This window comes from Hippocampus bargibanti, linkage group LG04 (assembly GCF_051943395.1).
Source record: "Hippocampus bargibanti isolate YZ-2025 linkage group LG04, ASM5194339v1, whole genome shotgun sequence".
Taxonomy (NCBI): domain Eukaryota; kingdom Metazoa; phylum Chordata; class Actinopteri; order Syngnathiformes; family Syngnathidae; genus Hippocampus; species Hippocampus bargibanti.
The window spans coordinates 18352070-18371366 of record NC_142737.1 but is presented as its reverse complement, the minus strand read 5'-3'; the positions used below and the strand labels follow the sequence as shown (position 1 = coordinate 18371366).

General features: G+C 39.5%; 1 protein-coding gene across 1 annotated transcript in view; it reads left to right on the top strand.

Annotated features, from left to right (window-relative positions):
* Nucleotides 1-19297, top strand: part of dock5 (dedicator of cytokinesis 5) — a 46973-nt gene that overhangs the window by 8651 nt on the left and 19025 nt on the right. The window contains exons 4-23 of the mRNA XM_088994535.1: nt 6259-6314; nt 6580-6676; nt 6836-6984; nt 7073-7208; nt 7301-7458; nt 8561-8642; nt 9591-9720; nt 15361-15433; nt 15724-15866; nt 16015-16140; nt 16261-16385; nt 16894-16992; nt 17188-17260; nt 17359-17462; nt 17651-17831; nt 18175-18272; nt 18363-18452; nt 18560-18660; nt 18779-18913; nt 18991-19102. Of these exons, the coding sequence (XP_088850661.1) occupies nt 6259-6314; nt 6580-6676; nt 6836-6984; nt 7073-7208; nt 7301-7458; nt 8561-8642; nt 9591-9720; nt 15361-15433; nt 15724-15866; nt 16015-16140; nt 16261-16385; nt 16894-16992; nt 17188-17260; nt 17359-17462; nt 17651-17831; nt 18175-18272; nt 18363-18452; nt 18560-18660; nt 18779-18913; nt 18991-19102 (2268 nt within the window). The remainder of the gene's footprint in view (nt 1-6258; nt 6315-6579; nt 6677-6835; nt 6985-7072; nt 7209-7300; nt 7459-8560; nt 8643-9590; nt 9721-15360; nt 15434-15723; nt 15867-16014; nt 16141-16260; nt 16386-16893; nt 16993-17187; nt 17261-17358; nt 17463-17650; nt 17832-18174; nt 18273-18362; nt 18453-18559; nt 18661-18778; nt 18914-18990; nt 19103-19297) is intronic.

Genomic DNA, 19297 nt, shown 5'->3' with positions numbered 1-19297 from the left:
TGCATTGCTTGCTACAAGCCGCTAAGCCTCTTTCATAAGTCTCACGTACAGTTTACAGTCACGGTTTAATGTAAATTTACGTTTTGTGGCATCACATATGTTGTTAGCTTCTTTTTAATCTTTCTTCTGGGCTGAGGTTCTGTGCATCTATTTTGGAAAATGATATGCAAATGCACGACCTTAGAATGCTTGCGAAAGTCCGGAAGAAAGAAGCAGGCTTCTGATTGGCTGCCGTGCCGAAATTTTTTCAACAGCAGGTAGTCTGTCTGTGTGCTCGGCGACGGTACACGTGTATTGTTTGCGTGTGAAGGCGAGGGCGTCAGTGGAGAGTTTGTAGAGCCCGCGGTCAGGACAAACCATCCATGATTTTGCGGAATTTAACAAGTAGGTATTATTGAGCTTGAACATTTCGTTGTGTAATAATGTGTTTTGAATGTTGAAAGTGATTCCATTTTTCAATAAATGTTGATTTATTTAACTTTGCCCCTTCGATGGAAACTTATTAAAAACAGACACAATCTTGATAAATCATAGTGCATATGTTATTTTAATCTATTTTCATTTCCTCCTCCAAGTATCTGCGAAATAGTGTGTAAACGCCATATCTTGCATATTCCTTGAGACAAATTTATTAACTGATCAGGGATATTTTTCACATTTGAAAGACATTTAATAAATTGGGTTGTAGTGTACTTACTGTGCTATGAGGTTTGTACACACTACATTTAAAGGACAACCGGCACCATCTTTTTTTGTTTCCCACTGGCATCAGAAAAACGTTTTATAGCATCTAAAATACCCAAAACAGGCAGGCTGATGCTTTTAGTTAAATGAAAAACACCAATAAAAATGACTTCAAAATGAATCCGGAAATGGCCAGTTTCAGAAGGTCCCACCCCCTTGTTCGTGACGTCACGCCAAGACGTCTTGCCTTGCTCGAGAATCAAACCAATTGGTTCCGATTCGGAGAAGATGCTTTCTCTTTACTCATCCAGTTATGAATATGATTCAAATAGTTCTGAAGACGAAAGCATAAATGTTTGCAATTGATTAAAGGAGTCCTCCCATATCAATTCGAGCCGTCAATGACAGCAATGTAGCACCCAGAAAATGCAGAAGATGGCGCCCAAGCTCCATTGGAAATGGGCTGATTTGTCAGCTGGGAATTTGTGTCAGCAAATATCAAATACAGTGGTACCTCGGTTCTCGAACGCCTCACTGTTCGAACAAAATATTCGAGATATTCTTGCTTCGGCGTTCGAACATCAATCTGTGTTCGAACGCCAATACGACGCGTGAGTGCGTACGCCTCACCCCACCAGACCAGACCGGTTTAATGAAGGATTTAGTTGTTTTATGAGAATCGCTTCTTTTACCCCCCTTTCAAACCATCTATGTTCTTTCGCTAAGATTTTAACCTCATTGTCGTCAAATGAGTGGTTGCTAGCTTTTAGGTGCAAATGTACTGCCGATTGAGGCCCACTAGTATTATCCCTGCGATGTTGATAAAGTATTTTTTTGAGAATTGGTTGAGTCTCCCCAATGTACTGCTCTTTACAATTTTCATTCTTACAATGTATTGAATAAACTACATTACTTTGTTTTTCATTTGGTAGCCTATCTTTTGGATGCACTAATTTTTGCCTTAACGTGTTCATCGGATTGAAATAAGTAGGAATTTTATGTTGCCAAAGGACTCTGTAATTTATCTGAAAGTCCTGCAATGTAAGGTACTGCTACTCCTCTCCTTTTTGTATCTTGAGAATTTTTGGTTTAATTCCCTATTCTTTCTTTCTGACATTTGTTGAATGACCACTGAGGGTACCCACAGTTAGGGAGTGCTCTTCTGATATGTTTTGACTCCTTTTCTCTACCTTCAATGCTAGTTGGTATTAGTTTAGCCCTATGCTGGAGGGTTCTGATAACTCCTAGTTTGTGTTGTAAAGGGTGGTTAGAGTCAAAAAGTAAGTATTGGTCAGTGTGCGTAGCCTTCTTTTTTACAAAAAATTACAAAGAGTCCTTTGGCAACACAAAATGATAGTATATTTTTAGTCAAATGCAAAACACCAATAAAAATGACATAAGTGTCTAAAAAGTACTTCATTTGAAAGCCAGTTTCAGAAAGTCCCGCCCTAAGTTAGTGACGTCACGCCAAGTCGTCTTGCATTGCTCGAGAATCAAAACAATGGCTTCAGATTCGGAGAATATGCTTTCTTGTTACACATCCAGTTATGAATATGATTCAAATAGTTCTGAAGAGGAAAGCATACATGTTTTCAATCGATTAAAGAATTTATTCCGTGTCATTTTGAGGGGGGAAATGTAGCACCAAATGTGTGTCATGTGGGGGGGAAATGTAGCACCGAAAAGAGGCAGAAGAGGGCAACAAAGCTCAGTGGAAACGGGCTGATTAATTCCTGATAATTTTTGGCAGTGAATATCAAATAGATGCTCGGTGCCACACACAAGGATTCACCATCGCATTATTTATGTGTTTTCCTTCTAATTTCGCCATCAACACGGATCAACAAGTTTTTAGACCAAACAAAGTTGCAGGTTGAGGTGATGCAAGGTATGTCCTTTCTCGCTGAGGGGCGTTCCTTCAGTGACGTAGGGTGAGGACTCGTCATCAACTCAAAAACAAGACTTCCGGAATATTCAGCGTGAGTCTTAAAACGCAAAACATAGCTATATGGGGTGGAATCTTTGTAAAATACGCTCAGTAGAAGTCATTTGAAGCCATTTTACAAATTATCGACACAACTTGTCTGGAGCCGTCGGTTGTCCTTTAAATGCACTATATAAATACAACTGCCATGTTTACAATGTTGACTTTCAAGTTACATTGAGGTTCACATTGAAAGTCAGCTTGCATATTTTTATTTTTATATCACCTTAATGTTGTAAAAATTTTCTTAAAGGAATACATTTTGACAAAAGATGTAACAATATGTCAAAGTTAAAGGACAACCGACATCACTTTTTTTGTTTCCTAACTGACATCAGAAAAACGTTTTATAGCATTTAAAATAACCAAAACACGTAGTATGATATTTTTAGTCAAATGCAAAACACCAATAAAAATGACTTAGTGTCCAAAATCTGCAAAAAAATTGAGCTGCGAATTGGGCATTTTCAGAAAGTCCCGCCCTAAGTTCGTGACGTCACGCCAAGACGTCTTGCATTGCTCGAGAATCAAAACAATGGCTTCAGATTCGGAGAATATGCTTTCTTGTTACACATCCAGTTATGAATATGATTCAAATAGTTCTGAAGAGGAAAGCATACATGTTTGCAATTGATTAAATAATTTATTCTGTGCCATTTTGACACAACATTGGGGGGAAAGGTATCACCAAAAAAAGAGACAGAAAATGGTGACCAAGCTCCGTGTGAGGAAGTAATCAGCCCGTTTCCACAGGCTGATAAATTTCTTACATGGAGCTTTGTCGCCCTCTTCTGCCTCTTTTTGGTGCAACACGACGTTTTCAGACCAAACAAATACTGCAAAATGCATTGACGTGTGGAAGGACTGCTACAATGTGTCCTTTTTCGGTCAGGGGCGTTCCTTCAATGACGTAGGGTGAGGACTCTCACCAACTCAAAAACAAGACTTCCGGAATATTCAGTGCATGTCTTAAAACGTAAAATATAGCTATATACGGTGGAATCTTTGTAAAATACGCTCAGTCGAAGTCATTTGAAGCCATTTTACAAATTATGGACACAACTTGTCCGGAGACGTCGGTTGTCCTTTTAAGGATGAAGTCAAACCCCGATATCTGACACACAAATGAGCTCCCATCACTGGTTCCCACGTTAATGAACTTGACAAAGGTGAAAAATATGAACATTTTGACAAATTGTTCTAGAATTGAATGGCAGCTGCGAAGATGTCAACAAACATATTTTGCACGGATTGGAAAACGTATGCTGGTCGGCACAGATGATGCTTTTAGGCGAATCGAGGCAAAGGGACGGTGGCTGGCATTGAGTGGCTGTCATGATGACTGCTCTCACTCACACACATAAGCTGAGACGATGTCTCAACAAGCCCAGATTTATTCTGCAGAACCTTCATAGAAATGTTCATTTTAAGTGTAAAAAAATAGTTTCTGTGAAAAATTGTATATGCTCCATTTAACAACACGAATATACATGGACAATCGTCGAATGATTTGACCCAGTTAAGGAAAAAGTTGGTATTGAGATTCCAAACGTACTCGAGACTAGCTATCATAATGGAATATGGAACATAACCAACTGAAAGAAGACAAAACATTTACTTCTGCAGATGGAAAATATTTCATTATATGGCTGATGTCACAAAGTTGAAAAAGTCGATGGACACACTCAAAAGGAAGCGATGGAAAATGGAGCAAGTGAGTGAGTCTTGAAAAGGAAGTGATCAATTGCAACTTTCAACTGCTATGTTGGCAAGTGAAAATGAGGAATGTAAATCGGCTGGGTCTGGTGCCTAGAATTAAATTGATTTTGGGATGAAGCTGTAACATAAATTGTGGGAAAAAAACGAAGCGCTGTGGATCACACTGCATTAAACTGCAGAATCATGCATGAATAATGGTCATGTTTTAAATACTGTGACCATGTGAAGGAATCTCAGTAAGAATTCTTCTCTTTATTTATAATGGCTATTGAAACATTAGCAATTAAAGTGAGATTGAATAAAACCATGCAATGGTTTACATTAATAATCCATCCATCCACCCACCAATCCATCCATCCACCCATCTTCTGGCCATCCGAAGTTAAATCACAGGGGCAGCAGCTTTCGCAGAGAACCCCATACTTCTCTCAGCCATATTCAAACGTGAAATATTTTTGTGAGAACACAAACATCAACAAAACTCTTACACATATTCCAAGGAAAACTGTTTCTGGATACGCGTATTGGCAAAATGCTGATCAATTCACCATCTAAAAAAAGTAGTTGTGAGCAAGCAAGTTCATATTTAATGTATAAAAAATGTGTGAAACTGTGTTTTAATTTGTTTACATTTGTATGTAACCTTTGTCTAATTAATTCAGACGTTTGAATGCAGAATGACACACGAGTGGGTAATTCTGTAATTACTGTACAGTATTATAATCTGAATGTCTACTGTGGTTCTCTCTATTTCCCTCTAGTGGTTAAATGTAAAATTTTCCGAGATCAACCCTGTGTGTGTGCGTGTGTATATCAACATGCATGCTACGATAAGCAATAGTTGTTAACGCCCGAAAATGAACGAAACCAAAACCTACAGAGACACAAATCTTTTTTTTCCCTCTCTTCTCTCATTTCCCTCATCTGCTTCTCGTGATGGACTTGGGATCAGTCTGCAATTGACCATTTGGGCATCCCTGCTCTAGAGTTTAAATTGATTTTTATGAAAATGTCTAAATCAAGTAGGGCTCTCCCTATCGGTTAAACCTACTGCCTGTTTTAGATCACGACCTACCCCAACACACCTGATTCAATTGCTCATGACTGTTTCAGGCCTCAAATGAGCTCGCTGACAATCTTATCAGTTGAATCAAGCATGTTGAAATTGAGCGGAATCGAATACAGGCAGGAACCGGAGTCCTCCATTCCTGGTCTAAATCAAGGATGGTGAATTCTGGTGGAATTTTTAGAATTGTACATATTCATGCCAATTATGAAGCTACTTATCAAGCCAATTGTCATGGAATTTAATTCATTTAACCATCATTATGCACACCCATTACATCAGGGGTGTCCAAACTTGGTATTGGCCAGCGACTGTCCTGCCTGTTGTCCAGATCTCCCAGGAGCAAGACCATTGATTTACACCGTCAGGATTCTTATAATACTACTTCAGAGCTGGCGGATGAGCCCATTTCCATCCCACAGTTCGCTCTTCTTGATGGCACCACGCGACGTATCAAATATCATAACGTATCTCCAAACACTGCAATGAATAAAGATAATTCCATTTTAGAGGCAAAAAAATGTTTCTTTCTCTTTGTGCCGTATGGCTGATTTATGAAGATATCACTTTAATGATCCTCAAGTAACTGGGAAAATTATCAAGTCGCTACAGTTGTTTTTCGACTGCTGTTTAATACAGAGCTGGATATACTCTGAGATGGAGGTCTGTTGGCCACCCCAAATTTCTCATCAGCAGCCCTCAAACAATAGGTGTGGACATTCCTTGTTCAGATAAAATGAAAGTTTGTCGATTTGATTTTTCAACTGTTTTTGGATCCTTAAAAATTGTTTGATTCTTTCCTCAGGGAATTTTTCCATCATCGTATATCCACTTAAAGGAGGCTTCAGTTGAGGGGATGGGGTAAGGTCACTCATCAGTAAAAATGTCATTGTAATACTCCCTACTTTGGATATGTTGTGCTTCACCTCTCGTGACATACAAGTCCATTTATAATTATCTGAAGTGGAGGTTAATAAATTATTTTCTTGACTATGAAAGGAAACCATCTATTTTTCATATACCAATGAATGCTCTTGTGCCTGTTCAAATTACTGTATACGATATGCTCAGTAAGCAACGAGACACTTTTTTCAATAACCTATTATTTTGCCTTTGCGGCTGTTAGCCAGCAGGAAATAATTATTCCAGCAGAATTACCTCTGGTGCAGGAGCTTGGAGCTACTCTGAGGGAATGGGCACAGATATGGCACAAGCTCTTTGTGGTAGGTACACTGTACTCTGTCTCTATCTGCAAACATTTAAGCATACTTTGAGTATTTTCCTTTCTTTGTTGTTGTTTATTTTTGAAGATGCACACGAACATTTTGTTGCCTTGAGACTTGCAGTGTTACATGCTGTTACATTTTTTTTTCGTGTGACAGGCAAACAAAGCCTCCCTGTTCAGAAGTGTTCAGCAGATGGCCTACAGTCTGATAGAATATCGATCACAGATAGTGTCTGGAACATTACCCAAGGATGACCTTGTAGAACTAAAAAAAAAAGTTACTGCCAAGATTGACTACGGGAACCGGTATGACTCTTGCTGACTTACTGCCTTACCATAATTCGCCCCCTGCCGCGATTGTAAATGTGACAGTCTGTGGTAATGTGCTGCTCAGGATTTTGGGCTTGGATCTGGTTGTGCGAGATGAAGCAGGAAACACACTGAATCCTGACTTTACAAGCACTGTCAGTCTATTCCGTGCCCATGAGACTGCATCCCGTAGTGTTGATGACAGGATACAAGAGGAGAAGGCATGAGCATTTATTTTTTATTGTCATTTGTATATCTGTAGAACAATTCAGCTTTTGTATACTGTATAAATATTTTTTTGTTTTGTTTCCAGACACGGTTACAAAATCTGGAAAGGAGGCGCCAGGCTCTTTTTAGTTCTGTTCACACCTACAGCCTCCTCATGAACCTGAAAAACTTTGTATGCAACATTGGAGAAGATGCGGAGCTGCTCATGTCTCTTTATGACCCAGATCAGTCAGAATTTATCAGGTTCACTCCTCACTTTATTTCCCAACTGTACAGTGTAACGCCAAGGTTATTTAGGATTTAATGTGAATTGATGACAAATGGTCGAAAGTGATTCTTTTTAATGGTCTAAAAAGTGTCAAAAGTCGACATGGTAGAGAGTGATTTGCATTGTGGAACCGGAATATAAAATTCCTCTGAAATACTAATGTACATATGACTCATGGTGAATAATTGAAGGTCCAAAACGGCCGCATCTTTTACATGATAGATTTTCACACCTGAACATTGTTAGACATTCATGACTTTATATGAACCAATATACATATCTCAGAAGAAATATGGATTTGCTGCCAACAAATTCTACAAAATAATTATTTGTCAAAAACAACTGTTCATCTGGTTTAAAAAAAATCAATGGCGATCAATTGATTTGAATTATTCTATGAGACACTTTTCAATGTCATTCTTCTTCTTCTTCTTCTTTTCCTTTCAGCATTTCCCTTCAGGGGTCACCACAGCAAATCAGTGTCTTCCATCTAACCCGGTTTTGTGCATCCTCTTCTCTCAGACCAGCTACCTTCATGTCCTCTTTGACAACATCCATAAACCTCCTCTTAGGTCTTCCTCTCTGTCTCCTGCCTGGCAGTTCAAGGCTCAGCATCCTTCTCATGATATAGTCACTCTCTCTCCTCTAGACCTCTCCAAACCATCTCAGTCTGGCCTCTCTGACTTTTTCTCCAAAGCCTCTAACATGAGTTGTCCCTCTGATATAGTTCATTCGTGATCCTATCCAACCAAAGAAAACCTCAACATTATTTTCAATGTAATTCCTAAATCTAATTATATTTTAAATGTTATTTTTGTTAGTTTGTTTTTATTTTTTCCTCATCTCATTTTCCCACAAAAATAACGACTATAACTTATTTATTAATTTTAATTCACAGCAGATCACAAAAATCTTGATATATAAGCATATGTTAAAGTCAGTGCCATAATATGTTTACATTAAATCCCAATCCATGAACATATTTGTGGAGGTTTGCATCACATATATATGTTTTGTATTTTGTATTTTTATTTTTGGATGTAATTCTTGACTTGGTCCGTGTTTAAATTCATGCAGTGAGAACTTCTTGGTGCGGTGGGACAGTATGGGGATGCCGAAAGAAATTGAAAAACTCAACAACTTGCCAGCACTCTTCACGGTAACTACATCACATCCTATTGAACAATAGTTGTATTAAGTTCATCCTGTCTACTACTATCTAATTTAAAATAGATTCTTTTCTTACAGACAGTGTATTTTAGGTGTTCAATTACCTGACATGTTTCGGCGTATACTTTCCCCTTCGTCAGAGTGTCTGTTATATAAAGTGTATATTAGTTATTAGTAATATTATATATAGTTATTAGTTATATTATATAGAGTGTATATTATATAAATTACTATTGAACAATAGTTCAGATTCAGACTACTAAACTAATCAAGTCTGAGACAAGGGGGACAATTTGTTCCTGTATCAATGTGAATGTCAAACTGAGCCGTTATTCTTTGCACATATTTAACAAATAAATCACAAATTTAATGTACCGGTACATGTATTCCTGTTTCACTTCTCTGCAATTCGTTCTTTGCACGGCCCAGTAGCGCCTACAAAAAAATCCAGAAAACAAGTGAGTCGTGATTGGTCGTGCCTGAGTCCTTAGACACTGATTTTACTTGCAGTAGACAGCAATTGGTAAAATGGCCGCTCTGAGATAGATAACACAGATTGCATTTTGCTGATTAATTCATATTTCACAAACGGTATTAATCAAAACGATGTGTTCAAACTAGTGGTATTTCTTGAAATATGTTAAAAATAAAATGTTTCACTTGAGTTCCTCTTCAATGCCATTGAAGCGCAATGTTGAATTAAGTCATTTGTGGCCTGATGTCCTGAAAATGAGATCAAACATTTAATGGTCCTCAAAGCAAATCATGACTCACTTCACTCACAAAGTCATCCAAAAGGTGAAAACGTGCAGATAGAAAGGTTCACTTGGTTGGGGGTTTCAACATCTAATAATAATTATCTGCACTCAAGCTTCTCTGACTTTTACACTTAATCTGTAACAAAATAGCTATTGTTGGATTATTTTTTTACATCCAGGAGCTGTGCAGAAGTGACCTGATGAGGCAACGGCTCTTCTTGGTGTGTCAGATTATCAGAGTGGGAAGCATGGAGCTCAAAGAGGGGAAGAAACAAACAGGTGGATTAAGGAGACCATTTGGTGTGGCTGGTAAGACACTTTTTTTACAAGATCTCATACTATACGTATCTTTGCATCCAATCTAGAAACAATTTTACAATGAAAATAGCGTTTTTTTTGCTCTGCGCTACCTTTTGAATTGTACACTCTGAGGGATCCATGTGCTGACGTTAATACCAACATCTGTTTTCTGACCTGGAAAAAGTAGAATCAGGAAAAATGACATCAGGAAGAGTGTTATTTGCCTATTTGTGGAGAAATGTATTCTCAACAAATGGAGTGAAACCACAATCAAAAATGTGGCCAACTTAGAAGTCACATTATTCCTCTCTGCCAGGAAAATAAAACACATTCAAACACCTGGGTAAAATACACAGTTTTAAACCATCATCATTTTGTTGCATGAACATTAGGACCACTTAATCTCAGAGACATTTTGGCTGGATATTATCTCATTTGAGGAAGAAAAGACATAAATGTCATACCACAGTAAAATAGATTTTAATTGTCCTAAATAAATTGGGAGACACCTCAGGACTGATCATTACAACAAAATAGTTTCCTTTCAGTTTTGGGGGGAAAAACACTGTGCCTAACAGTTAATAGAAATCTGTGTTGTCATGTTATTGGTTGTTTAGTGTTTTTTTTTTTTTTTGTTCTTTTGACTTTCCAGCAGCTCATGTATTTTGTTTTTCTACTTTCATTACTTTCAAAAATTTGCTGCTGTTAAATGTAAATTTCTCCGCTGCGAGACTAATAAAGGCAAAAATCCAATCCAAATGCTTAATCACCGTCCAGGACAATCACTGTAAATCAGGTTTGTCAAACTCCGGTCCTCGAGGGCTGTTGTCCTAGATGTTTTTCAAGTGTCCCTGTTGCAACGCACCTGAGGCTGTGTTGCAACAGGTATGTTGTAACAGGGAGACTTGGAAAACGTAGGATTACGGCCCTCGAGGACCGGAGTTTGACCCCCCTGCTGTGAATGGATTCTTCGTCGTACTGTACTGTTCGATTTCAGGCATATGGTAGGCAACCTCACAGAGGCCAAAATGGATGTTCGATACTTATTTCTTAAAGTTGCATCGTCGTTATTAATTCTATGTTGGGTTCATTGATTAGTCTGTTTATTGATTGTAGACAGCATGTAGTTGCTGCATTTTTACAACTAAATGAATTTGAAAAGACTGGATGGAGCATTGTTTGGTGGAAAGATGTCTAAAATAAAAATTCTTTTTTTTGCAATAGCAATCACATACTGTCACAGTTACCTTGAAAAAAACACTATTTGGAACTGCAAGATTCAAAACATTCAATCTGTGAGTGGCAGTTGCCATAATGGCGGTTCCTGTTTCCAGGGAACGAGTCCACTGAATGTCACGATACAATACTTCTAAAGCTCGTAGTGGATAGGCCATCCAGAATGAAGATGAAGTTCAACATGTTCGCCCAATGTTAGCATCTGTAATTGGGCCAGGGGGCATTTGTCAAGTTTGGTTGGGGAGGGGGTCACTGTCTGTCTTTCAATAAATCTTTGATGACTGTTTTCTGTAAACAACAAATACATGTTTCGTAATATTATTCAAAAATGCCAGACATGCACATGTTGGTTAATGTTATTTTGGGACCGATAGTAATAATACAGATGTGTGCTCATGTGGTCACTGACTGAAATGGCATCTTGCCTCATGCTGATGGCTGTGGTCTTAAGGTCCATCGCAGTGTTGCAACCAGGGGTAGTGTATGAGCACATTGCAGCTGGTACATGCAATATATAGTACACTTCAATGGCGAAATGAATCCCTAATTTTTTGGTAATAAAAAGAGGCTGCATCACCAGTCTAAACACAGCATTATGAATATATGAGAAAACCAGATTCCATATATTTTTCAGATCATAGATATATTTCTATTGGTAATACTGTATGTTTTTTTTCACAGTACTTTTCAAAACAGTTTGATTAAAAATGTGATTTTAATTACTCAATCCAAGTGTTTCCAGGTTTATTAGAAATTTGATGGATTGTGGCGATTGTTGCCACCCCTACGATAACTGGAACTGACATTTTAGTCTCTGACCAGCATGGTATATCATAGAGCAGGGGTGCTCATTACGTCGATCGCGATCTACCGGTCGATCGCGGAGGTAGTACTGGTCGATCTCAGCGTGACAGTAAAAAAACATTTGTCAGCCTATCAAACGTCCCGTCACTTGATTGACATACAGGGCAACCATTCAGATAACAACTGAATTTTTACCTTTAGGTCGCCGTGCATGCGTAAACAACGGCGCTAAACGCAGCAAGATTTACAAGCTAGTCAGCAAATTACCTCAGATTTTAAGCCCTTGCTAAACATATGGTGATCCAAATGAGTGAGAAACCTGGATCAAGTAAGGGGGCAAAACATATTACTTTCATACGGAATGGGAAAATGTGGAGCGGCATTTTCGGACTGTTCATGGAAAATACAACATTGACTTCCCGCCGAAAAGCCAGCTGAGAAAGAAAACGGTGGATGAACTAAAATCCCAGTTGTCCGGACAGCAGTCATTTTTCACTCAACATACTTCAAAAGCGAAAGCCGCCACCGAAGCATTGTTCCGGGTGAGTCACGCCATCGTTAAAAACAAAAAGTCCTTACAAGACGGAGAGATGGTAAAAGAAGCATTCGTTGAAGCAGCTGACTCCTTGTTCAGAGACTTTAAAAATAAGGCAGAGATATTATCTTCAATCAAAGCTCTGCAGCTGTCAAGACATACGACACGGCGCTGTGAAGCCATGGCTGAGGATTTAATCCAGCAAATATGGAAAGACATCGGAGATTGTGAGTGTTCTCACTGCTGAAGTCCAGAGCTCATGGACAGTTCTGTAACTTACACAGGAAAAGTACCCCAACATGAGGAAATGTGCTACCTCCTTGATTGCATTATTCGGCTCCACTTATTTATGGGAGTCAGCCTTTTCCTACATGAAGATCTCATCTCATCTAATTTTCCGTACCGCTTATTCCTCATTAGGGTCGCGGGGGTTGCTGGAGCCTATCTCAGCTGTCTTCGGGCACAAGGCGGGGGACACCCTAAATTGGTTGCCAGCCAATCGCAGGGCACACAAAGACGTACAACAGTCACTCTCACACTCACACCTTGGGACAATTTGGAGTGGTCAATCTGCCTGCCATGCATGTTTTGGAGTGTGGGAGGAAACCAGAGGACCCAGAGAAAACCCACGCGGGTCCGGGGAGAACATGCAAACTCCACACAGGGAGGCCAGACCGGGACGCGAACCGGCGACCTCTGCACTGTGAAGCCGGTGTGCTAACCACTCGACTACCGTTCCACCATGAATGATGAACATTTGGAAATGTGCTTGAGGCTGGCTGTCAGCAGCTACTGTACGGACTATGCATCCCTGGCTGATTCAATTCAGTGCAAGTCATCAAAGTAAACTCAGGTAATTACAAAAATGTTAATAGTTATTTATTATGTTATGTATATGTAGTTATTATGTGTGTTGTGCAATATTGGCTTATTCAGTTATGCAATGTACATGAACATACATTGTACATACAAAGAATCCTTAAAACATTTGAAAATAATTATGTTTTGCTTTTTTGTCGTGGGTAGATCATTTTGACTTAGTTGTTTTTATAAGTAGCTCGTATGCTGAAAAAGTGTGAGCACCCCTGTCATAGAGGTACTGTACAATTTCCACATGCTACTCAATACAGTACATCCGCAATGCTAGCAAGGTTATGGAATTTGAGGAAGAAGATTTTTACACGGGAGCCAACAGAAGCGAGTATTTTCAAACCCGACACGTTTGAGCTCATCAGTGGAAAGAGATATTGAAAGTGATGACTGTGACAATGCCACTGTGGAGCCTGAATTATAGTCGAGGCAATACCGTGCAGAGAAGATTGAAAATACATACTGGTATGTTTTTGCAGTCCTATATATATACATATTTGCTCTAGCAACATCAACTTGGTAGCACTTCCGTCTTAGAGACATGAATTGTCGGTCGTGCTGTGCATGTTCCATTCTTAATATTGCGTTCCCTGTATATGATGTGTTACAATGCGGGGATTATTTTAAGATGCATTTTCTTTGCATGAAAATTGTAGATTTTTGTAATTGTGTATCATATGCACAGTAAACTTCAGCTGCAGTCAAGTCAATTATAGTCAAGTTTTTGGTCTCTATTTGATGTTATTTAACTGCTCGATACTCGTGTTTCTCAGTTATTTTCTGTGGCCCAGGAAGAAGACACATTTTACTCAACACACGGCTTTGATTTTGGCATGGCTGTGCCACGAGATTTATCTGAGAAATAAATTGGTGATCCGGTTAGCACGTCAACCTTACAGTAGGGAGGCGTAAGGTTTGATTGCAGTTCCGGCATATGTGAGTTTTCTCTGGCAGTCTGGTTTTCTCCCACTTTTACTAAAACATGCATGCCAGGTTAACAACAAAAAATTTTCCCAAGGTGTGAGTGTGAACGTGGATTATTGTTCCTCTCTTTGTGCCCTGCGATTGGCAACCGGTTCAGGTTGTCCACCACCTACTGCCGGAAGACTTAGGATAGGCTCCAGCACCCCCACACTCCTTGTGAGGATAAAGCGGATTTGAAAATAGATGGATTGATGGATGGATAAATTATTCAATGTTGCCACGTACAACTTGCAATGTGCTCAAGTACCACTATCAATGCATATATTACAGGTAACACTGGTTTCTATCTTTTTTGGGGGGTGCGGGGGGTTGACAATGCGCACATCACTGTCAAAAGACATAAACAGATGCTTGCACCAGAATTAGCAGAAAATATAATTTCCATATGGAGAGTATCTACCATTAGATTTCTGTCATCTCCTGAGGGATTGCTGGAGTTTCTTCTCCTCTCCCAAGAAATGTGTTTGCACTGTTTGGATTTTTTTTTCATTCACTCCATTAACAGCTCAGCAAACAAACCCAGTATCTATCTGACTCAGTGTGTGCGTATGGGTGTGTGCGTGTGTCACAATTTGCAAGGTTGTTGTGGACCCCCAAAAAGCAGGCAAGAGAGAGAGAGGGTGTATTTGACAAATTGTATTAAATACAGTTGGCAGGAACAAAATCTAAAACAACTAAGTCATCAGAACGAAAAGGTCTAAAGTCGCAAACAAAGCCACGACTAAAACATGACTGAAAACAAACCAAACCAGACACGGTGAAACAATGACCCGACACTGAATGGTCGTGTCCTTTTAATGGCCACTGATTTCAACCACCAACAGCTGTCCAGCTGCAGGCAGGGCCCGATAGGGCCACTTGTTGGTTGCAAACCAAAACGTGACAGTGTGTGTGTGTGTGTGTGTGTGTGTGTGTGTGTGTGTGTGTGTGTGTGTGTGTGTGTGTGTGTGTGTGTGTGTGTGTGTGTGTGTGTGTGTGTGTGTGTGTGTGTGTGTGTGTGTGTGTGTGTGTACGCGTGCGCACTTTCACATGTCTATATCTTTGAACCAACATTCAGAAGAGTTTTGTCCCATCTTTGAATGTCCATGTCGCACACCCACACTGTGCTTTTCAAGCTTGCTTCGTCTTGTTGTTTGCAGTTAAGACAACTGCAAGAAATGCTTTGCATCCTGCAAAGTAGGCTGCCGGGGCCAGTCTTTAATGCTTTGGTATCATTGCAGTGATGGACATAACTGATATTGCTCATGGCAAAACAGACGATGAGGACAAACAGCATTTCATTCCTTTTCAGCAGTGAGTCTTGATCTTGTCAACATTTTCATACCTTTGAGTTCTTCAATTGTGTCTTAAAATGTCACATGGATACTATAGCCTTGAATAGTTTTTGACTATAGTTTTTGACTATTTTGCTCTGGTCACAATGTTTGATTAAACAAAGGACAAATGAAAACAATGCTCAGCTTTTCATAGAGAGGTCGGAAATATTATTTCAAGCAACCTGTGTGTGTGTTTGTTTTTCAGCTTATCAATATATGGTTGCGGTACATCTTGTATCTTTTTTTGACCTTGATGAACTTTCTCAGGATAGCAATGGAGACCTACATCCGTCAGAGACAACTCATCATGTCTCCCCTCATCCCCTCTCGAGTCATAGGCGAGAATGAGCCACTCACTGCTGTTTTCAACAAAGTCATTGCCACGAGGGAGGTCAATCACAAAGGCCAGGGTAAAATGAAGTGCCTCACATAGGCTCTATCCCATGCGGTTTTAGAGATCGTTCTCAATTCACCTTTTGGTTTTGAGGGAAATAAATCATGTGCGAGAGGCTACTGTGGTCTCTGCCTCGTTGATTTTCTTTTCATGTTTGCTGGCAGGGTTATTTGTGACCCTCAAGCTGCTCCCGGGGGATCTTGCACAGGTCAGAAAGGACTACCCACACTTTGTGGACCGTAGCACAGCCATCGTCAGAAAAATGGGCTTTCCAGAAATCATTCTCCCAGGTGGCCTATTTTTTCTCTCTACATACAATGAAGTCATGTTCATTTGAATTGACTACAGAACTTCAAGGACGGTGTCATTTGTCAGCACATTTTCATAATCATATTTTTTCTTTTCTCCAGGTAATGTGAGGAATGATATTTATGTAACATTGCTGCAGGGAGAGTTTGACCGTGGCAAAAAGAAGACACCCAAGAATGTGGAGGTTATACTGAGTGTGCATGATGATGAAGGCAATGCCATGGAGGTATTATTGGTCATTGAAGATAACTATCTTATTCACCATCTCAATATGTCAATTCCTTTTTTCCAACAATGCATGATATTTGACATCATAAAATGGTATGATTCATTTTGATTTGTTTCTAATTTGTGTCCACACACACAACCACACACACGCGTGCGCAAGCACAGTTGAGTGCGCGTACTTGTTTGCGAGTGTGAGTAGCAGTATATACGTATACGTGTGTACAACTTGTTTAACAAATTTTAAACAATTGCCATGTGTAATTACTATAATACAGCACGACTAATGAAGATTGAGTGACGTCCTTTATCAATCACTAATATTGCACAATGATGTCATAGAACAGCCAACGATACAAAGATAACGATCCTAAATTGTAACGCACACCTCCGTACAATCTGTGTGTGAAACATTCCTCAAAATTTTACTCAATTAAAGATTTAATCCACGTGCATCTTAAGTCCACCATTCTGCCACATGCCTGAAGTGATTTATTTTTTCTGAACAGAAGGCTATATTTCCTGGGGCTGGTTACGACGGTATCACAGAATACAAGTCTGTCATATACTACCAGGTGAAGCAACCCTGTTGGAATGAAACAGTAAAGGTAGGCTTATGTCATAAACCCTCATACAACATTTAATCTCACATCCTATGTCTTAAATTAATTTGTCAAATTTATTCAATAGGGAAATCATCTCAAAGAACAGATACAAAGCCAGAATGTACTGATAATGTAAATCTGCATAGACGATCATGTATTTTGGAGCTGTAATTTCTCGTTTTTTGTCTCCTCTGCAAGGTGACAATTCCCATTGAAGACGTTTGCCGCTGTCACCTGAGGGTGATGTTTCGACATAGATCGTCCCAGGACTGTGAGTCACTATGACTTGTTGTGTGGCATAGTTATTTGACAAAAACCTGTATATCTCTCCACCATGGTAAGTAGAGCTGTTTCTGCTCCCCTCCTCAGCTCGGGACAAGTCAGAAAAACCCTTTGGTATGGCCTTTGTCCGCCTAATGAGAGGAGATGGGACAACACTCAGGGATGGAAGGCATGAACCTATTGTTTATAAGGTAGCCTCCAAGGCTTGTACTTTATTTAAAAAAACAAGCAAATTCTATAACATTAATCAAATTGATTCAGAAAATGTGCAGTCAATGCCCAACTGACATAGAGTGATCAATTTTCGAAATCTCCTTTGGTCTGAAATTAAATAGGCATTAATTTGCCTGTCTTATACACTGTTTTATGAATTTCTTAGGTTGATGTGAAAAGAGCAGATGATGCAAAGGTTTATCTGACCTTGCCAGGGACCTGGGCTGAAGTAGAGGAGAAGGAGAAACAAAGTGGGAAGCAGTTCCACCATTCGGGAGTGATTCCTGTCACAAAGGACAGCTTTCAGATTTCCACGCTTACTTGCTCCACTAAACTTACTCAGAACGGTATTTCAGAGCACTTTAAAAAAAGTTTTCTGGCTAATATGGAAGCATCGTTTTCACATTTGAATCGGTTTGGTTCCAATTCATGGTACCTGATCAAATTGGTAATTGAGTTTTGGCTTTTTGAAACTGATCGTGAATCGATGCCAAAATACTCATTGGGTACAGCCTCCTTTACACACTGCCTATATAACCTTCTGTGCATGAAATTATTTGAGTTCTTGATTTATATTCAGCGGATAGATCGCAGTTTATTGAAGGCTTGATTGATTGAAATTGAAAAACTTAAATAACCTTCATTGAGGCCCCGATAACATGTGAAATTGATGTGTTCACAAAACTTTAGTTGATCTACTCGGCCTGTTGAACTGGAGGTCTAACCCAGATGATCTTGACCTGATCCTGCAAAGGCTGATGGAGGTTGAAGGTGGTGAGATAGTTAAAGTAGGTGCTCTGCTCTATTAATGTCACACAGACTTTTTAATATGCTATATATGATCGACATTTTAAGCTTTGGGGGTGGGGGTTGCACAGTTTCTTCAGGATACCCTTGATGCTCTCTTCAACATCATGATGGAGACTTCAGAAAAGGACACCTATGACACACTGGTGTTCAATGCCTTGGTTAGTTACTGTATCCACCTGGCACCTGTTATCTCTAGCAAGACTGCATTTCATCACATGATAAATTAACATTTTCTTCTGTTTCTGTGTCTCTTTTCCCCCTCTAGGTTTTTATTATCATGCTGATTGGTGACATAAAATTCCAGCACTTTAACCCAGTCCTTGAAACCTACATAAACAAGCACTTTAGTGCCACTTTGGCTTACATGTGAGTGCCTACCATCTTAAATTGCTTGCAATATGACACCACTGATTTGTGTGATTCTCCACCTACTTTATAGTGTAATTATCGTAAGACCTAAACTTGAAATTATTTGCTTTTTCAGGAAGCTTACCAGGGTGCTCAACCACTATGTTGGCCACGCGGAGGAGCCTTTTCTCACTGAGAAGCTCTATGCAGCACTCAAGGCTCTCAAGTATTTGTTCAGATTTATTGTCCAGTCTCGGATACTCTACCTGAGGTATATAAGGGTCGCTCACCCTCCCAGTCATACTTTTTTTTTAGAGGATTTGCTTGTAATGCAATTCACCTTTGTAGGTTCTATGGAAACAGTGAAGATGGGGACGCTTTCTTCAACTCAATTCGCTCTCTATTCCTATCTTTCAACACTCTCATGGACAGACCACTTGATGAGGGAGTGAAAATAAAGGTATGATTGTTTTTTTTGGCTAAAGCTAAAGACTGTAAGTTAACATCCCACTTTATGACTAGTCAAGTCAGGGCCCTGACACACGAAGTGATGCTCCCCTGAACAGTCGTAGGAATTCTGTCACAATATTTCACACGAAATGTGTTGAATCATCCATCCATCCATCCATCCATCTTCTGCCGCTTATCCGGGGTG